The sequence below is a fragment of the Jaculus jaculus genome, chromosome 7, assembly GCF_020740685.1.
Source record: "Jaculus jaculus isolate mJacJac1 chromosome 7, mJacJac1.mat.Y.cur, whole genome shotgun sequence".
Lineage (NCBI taxonomy): Eukaryota > Metazoa > Chordata > Mammalia > Rodentia > Dipodidae > Jaculus > Jaculus jaculus.
The window spans coordinates 97,746,393-97,752,667 of NC_059108.1; the positions used below are offsets into that span (position 1 = coordinate 97,746,393).

At 38.9% G+C, this 6,275-nt stretch overlaps 1 protein-coding gene across 1 annotated transcript; it reads right to left on the bottom strand.

Annotated features, from left to right (window-relative positions):
• Nucleotides 1-3,957: 3,957 nt before the first annotated feature.
• On the bottom strand, nucleotides 3,958-5,967 carry Fscb (fibrous sheath CABYR binding protein). Its single transcript, XM_012947863.1, has one exon. The coding sequence runs from the start codon at nucleotides 5,965-5,967 to the stop codon at nucleotides 3,958-3,960; it is 2,010 nt and encodes a 669-aa protein (XP_012803317.1).
• Nucleotides 5,968-6,275: the final 308 nt, after the last annotated feature.

Here is a 6,275-nt window from a genome sequence, read left to right on the forward strand (position 1 = left end):
CATATGTCAAAGAATTAAAAACATGAACTTTTGGCTGATTATGAAATCACATGGTATTGGAATTTTTGGAATACATGTAAATAAATTATTCTGAGAGAAATGTATAGCACTAAGGGCCTGTATTAGAATAGTAACATCACTCAGGAGTAGTGGTACTTTTCCCAGCACTGGGGAGGCTGATGCAGGAAGACTGTGAGTTTGAAGCCAGCCTGATCTACATGGTAAGACTCTGACATGAAGAGAAAGTGAAAGAAATAAGGAAAAGATAATATTAGAACAGTGACTTCACGTCCTGTATAATGAAACAAGAAAAATGGTACATAAATATAATTAAGCCAAAAGATAGAAATGATAAAGAGTAGAAATCAATAAAATGGGGGGGGGGGAATCAATGAAACCATAAGTTGGTTTGTAGACAAGATCAACAAAACTAATTAATTTTAATCCATACTGATTTGGGAAGAATTTAAGTTATCAATATTGATTCGCTTAAGGTGTGAATAAGCATGTCATAATAGAGATAAAACCTATTAAAGAGGTATAAGAACTAATCAAGAGGTTGGCAAGGAGGAAATTTAAGTAATAGTTTAGCACAAACAGCAACAACTTTAAACACAATACAAATAAAATAATTTACTGTACTTCACCAAAGTTTCAAAGATGGAAAGTCCGCATATGAAAAGATACCTTAAGTCATTACTCATTAGGGAAGCAAGCCTTCAGGCCCAGAGGTATCATTAAGTTTCCACATTGGCTGTTGACAAGGGTATAGAATTTCTATGCCATCATCTGTCAGAATGTGAAATGGTATATCACTTCAGAAAAGAGTTTGGTAGGTTTTTTTTTTTTTTTTTTTTTTTTTTTTAAGTTAAGCATTTCCCTGACTCTCAATCTAACATTCCTACTCCTTGGATTTTCTTGAAATAAAAGAAAATATGTTCATATAAAGGCTCACATATAAGTTTTCATATCAGCCCTATTTCTAATAGCCAAAAGCTGTTGTTATAGGAAACTGAGTCATGTAGGATGGTACCAGTGATAAAGTGGAGAATAGAAAATCTATTTATGTCAACATGGAGTCAGGGATATAACTTGCAAAGCCTAAATCTTGAGCTCTGATGGTCAGAGTTTTTATACACAGTATGGCAGGCAGTCTGACAACAGCTTGAATTATTTACACTGTTGGTAAACTAAACTTCTGGGCTACCTGGCGGGGGCATGGGCTGAAAGTGTAAGTGCCCTACAAAAGCAAAGCTATAAACTGTTAGCTGAAAGGGAGGGTTTTGTCTTGTAAGACATCTGTGGGACTCAATGACACAGTTGTGCTGAGCTATGATAATAGGACAAAGTGAATGCCAGCAATCTCACCCAGAAGGGCCCTCAGTGGAGAGGAGGCAGGGAGGAGGGAAATGATGGTACTAACACATGATGTGTCCATACAAAATTTCTACTTAATAAATAAGATGAAATAAAATTGAAAAAGAAATAAACTCTATATTAGATTACTCAGGATGGGGGAATAAAAATAGGACAAAGTTGTTTACATTGTTTTCAGCTTAGAAGAGGGGAGAGGCATTTTATTTGAATGAAACATGCACCACATTATAGACAACACAAATGTTCAAAAACCTGATGTTTTTAAAGTATCTAAAATGAGATAGATCATATCTTGGCAATGAAAATAAGCCTAGTTTTACTAACATATGAACTTCAAATAAATTATTAATGTATTAAATCTCATGGCTGGAGACATGGCTTACCAGTTAAGGTGCTTGCCTCCAAAGCCATAGAACCCAAGTTTGATTCCTTAGTACCCACATAAGTCAGATGCAAGGTGGCACACTTGTCTGAAGTTTGTTTGCAGTGGCTAGAGGCCCTGGAGTGCCTATTCTGCTTTTCTCTCAAATAAATAAATAAATACATTACATCTCAATTAATGGATTTAAAAATAATCAAGTTCAATTAAAGGAGCCAGACCAAAAAAAAAAAATTAAGAAGTACATGTGGTATAGGATTTTGTTTATACAGAGTGACACAACATAGAGTGACAGGTATCAGATGAGGAGGCACGCCAGGGCCTCCAGCCACTGCAAACGAACTCCAGATGTGTGTGCCACCATGTGTATCTGGCTCACATGGTTTAAAGGAGATTGGAACCGGGTGGGTGGGGGGCTTCTCAGGTAAATGCCTTAACCACTAATCCATCTCTTCAGCCCATAGAAAATTTTTTTAAAGTGCTTCTGATTTAGCAAACAAAATCTAACTGGATTTATTTATCTCAGAAAACATAAAATTGAAAGGGTTTAGGAATGCAAAAACAGTTATATGTCATTAAACCACAGATTTGTCACATGTAAGAATATGTGTCCTTGCAACAATTTTCACAAAATTCTCAAAAATTATTGGCTACTGAGGTAATTAAGACTGAGGCAAAAATGTAGTTACAGGGAGGCAAAGTCATACAAGCCTTAGCATCTCAGGGTATGGAAAGTAGTTTGTTACAGTTATTCTCAGCTTTGATTGTCGTTAAAGACTACAACAGTTTAAACTACAAATAGTATAACATGAACTATAAAAAGGCTCATTACATACTCATTTGAAATGAATTTGCTCTGTTTTTTTGTTTGCTTTGTTTTCTTTTTTTGAGACAAGATCTCAGTATGTAGTGTTGGCTGGCCTCAAAACTTATTTTATAGCCTAGGCTAACCTTGAACTCCTCTTACCATAGCTTCCCAAGAACTAGGATTTTAGTCATGTGCAACCATATTCGTTCCTCAGTTGAAATTAAAACTAGACAGGATTGTATCCTGAAGAAAAAATATATATATATACACATGATTTAACACATGACATAAATTTAATGATATTATCATTAGAGTATGCTCAATACATTTGTCAATTAGACACCATCCACATGTGAGGATTCTAAAGACTGAATGATCCCTAGAGATTATTCTATGAATAAATTTTGAACATTTGCCCTATTTGCTAGTATGGAACCCTCAAATTAATATGGATAGAGTATTATCTACTATGTGAAGCATATATGATATTTTAAATATAGCTCACACTCAAGGAAAATGCTTACTTACTACAGTAACAGCTTTTAGAATATCAGTGTAAATATAATTTTGATATTTTATGTCTTTACAATACTTCATCTACAGTTTCCTCATTTCACTGAAATAAATTTTTTATAAAGCTTTCCCATCCAGCCACTGAAATGTAAGCATGCAAAAATATAAGGCAGAGCCAGACTGAAGGAAAGCAATGTTTCTCTCAAAAGGAGGTGAATGGAAAGAGAATAAAACATGTGACAAATTATAACTGGAAAGACAGAACACCATATAAGTTTAGATCTGTGAAGGAAATTCAAAGAATTTAAAGTTGATGCTATCTGCAGGGAAGAAAGTGATGTTTCCTCTAGAAGGTACATCTGCTGAGGCAGAAGAAGAGGACAAAAATACATACATATATATGACTTTAAAATAAATGGCCATTGTCAACAAGATAGGATATTTTAAGTAATGATGTTAATCACATATATTTCATTTCAAAATAGATATTTACATGCTATATGATTGAATGCACATAACAGAAGTAATTTTAAACTGTACTCTTTTTATTGCTCATTTTCCAACTTGCATTACAAGTTTGTGGAATTCTTTTTAGTTATCCTGTTCACAAAACTTCCAGATACCTTTTGTTTTCTAAAGAATGTACTTCCAGAACGTCTCCTAGCTTATTCCTGTTATTTTAAGTTAGGACATGAGTACACTTCAGAAGGAGGGGTCCTTTAATTCTATTTATGCCACCTTCAATGTGGAAGATGGACAGCTGCTCATCCTTGGAATTAGACACATCTTCAGAGGCAGTAGCAATGTCTTCAAATTTTGTATCACCTATAGGAACAGGTAACCCTGTTTCTTTCTCTGAGACACTTGCTACCTGGGGAGACTAAAGTTCTTTGGACACTAAAGCCTCATCTGCAGGTCTTTTTTCAGACAGTGGGGACAAAACTTCAGGAGGCATCTCTTGTACACGGAGCTCTTCAGTTTTTAAAGGCTCTTTGCCTGTAGGGGACTCTTCCATCAAGACTTCAGCTGATGGTGGCTGAACTTCATCAGAGACCTCTTCTCCAGAGGCTGGTACAAACTGGACTGCAGCTGGGTTTTCTTCTATAAGACCTCCCTCAACTGTTGGAGACTGAACTTCTGCAGAGTTCTGTCCTACAGGGTCCTTCTCAGCTAGTCCAAGTTCTCCAGGGGTCTCTTCTATGACTTTTTCAATTGGAAGAAACTCTACTTCAGGGGCCTTCTCAGGGGGTGGGGATTCAGCTTCAGCAGGGGGCTGTCCTGCAGGGGTCTCCTCAGCTGGTGGGGGTTCAGCTTCAGCAGGGGGCTCTCCTGCAGGGGTCTCCTCAGCTGGTAGGGGTTCAAGTTCAGCAGGGGGCTGTCCTGCAGGAGTCTCTTCAGCTGGTGGGGGTTCACCTTCAACAGGGGGCTCTCCTTCAGGGTTCTCCCCTGCTGGTGGGGATTGAAATTCAGTCATGGTCTCTTCTATAGGCGTCTCCTCAGAAGCAGATTGTTCTGCAAGATTTTCATCAGCTATTGGAAACTGAACTTCAGCAGGGGCTTCTTCAGGAGCCTCCTGGGGTGGTGGAGGCTGAAGTTCATTAGTGGTTTCTTCAACTGTGGTGGGCTGTATTTCAGCAGGGGCTTCTTCAAGGACACCCTCCATTGCTGAAGGTTGAAGTTCCACAGGTACCTTGTCTGCTAATGGAACCTCAATTTCAGCAGGAAGTTCTCCTGAAGGAGCCACTTCAGCTACTTGGGGTTCTGGTTGATCAGAGGGCTCTTCTGAAAGAGGCTCTTCTAATGGTGGAGGATGAATTTCAATAGGAGGCTCTACTGAGAAAGGCTCTTGGGCTTTCATGGACTGTATTTCAACAGAGGCCTCCTCAGCAGCAGGGGCTGTCTCAGCAGTAGGGGTCTCTTCAGTGGGAAGCTGTTCTTGGAGAGCAGTCACCTCAGCAAGGCTAGGCTCTGCTTCAGCTGGTAGAGGCTGGGCTTCTGCAAGGATCTCTTCTGTAGGAGGCTGTGTATCAGCAAAGGCTTTTTCAGTTGGTACTGTTTCTTCTTCAGAATAGAAACCCTCTTCTCTAAGTGGCATAGCTCCCTCTTGCCTTGAACCATCTTTTCCTACAAGTACTGGACTATCATCTTTGGTTTCCTGAGTCAGTGCAACAGTGCTGATGCTTTTCTGCCTAATTTCTTTGTGGCTACTTGTTGTTGGCTGAATTTCAGGATATTCACTCACCAAAATATTTCCTGAGGATTTCTGTTTCTGAACACCTTCCTTTGACTTTGTAAAGGAACTAGTTGGTCTAGACACAAAGACCATGTCTGAGTCACTGAAGTATGTCTGTTGTTCCTTGTCCACTTTTTCTTTGAAGATGTTCATCATAGTCCAGTCTCCAGTACAACTGGTCTGCTGAGACCTGTCTATTAAGTGTGTGGCATGCCTATCTGATGGAATCTCCACCTCCTGAACACTTTCTGGAAATTCAGGGGATGCTTCTCCAACAGCCGCTGCCTTTTCTTCAGGTGTCACTGTTTTGCCAATAAACATGATTTCCTTTTGCTCTTCTTCAGGAGTTTCCGTCTGCAGAGATTTATCAGACATTTTCTGGTCATGCTTTCTCTTCACCCATGTTTGCTGAAGTTGAGAAGACACTCTAAGAGACTCATATTCTTTGGCAGAGTAGTTGCCTTTACTTCCAGGAATATTACCAATACTGAGGGTTGCTTTGGGGACAGATGACTGTGGTATGGCCATGTGTTTCTTTTTCTCTGTGGCCTCGGTCTGCTGGGATTTGTCTACCATTGGTTGGCTAGGTCGCCTTCTCTTTCGAATTTCCTTCCTCCCTAAGGAGATGGGCTGTTCAGGTTCATCATTTTCTTCCATTTCTGAAACTGGTGATTTCCGAAAGTGTCACTCTTTGAGTAACTAATCATCAGACTCACTAATTTTACACAGGCTTTTAAAACTTTCCCTTCATTGAGTTTTTCTATTGAGCTCAGAAAAAAAAACAAAAACATAACTCTTAAGTTTTTGCATTCTCTACTACACTCTTGTTGGATCCCATCTTCTTCATCTTTCTTGTTTAGTCCCTGTTATAAGTAAATCTCACTTACAGAAGTTTCTTTCTCTTAAGGATCTGTGACATCATAGCTACTTCTCCCTGCAAAGTTCCGGAAGCTAATGATATATTC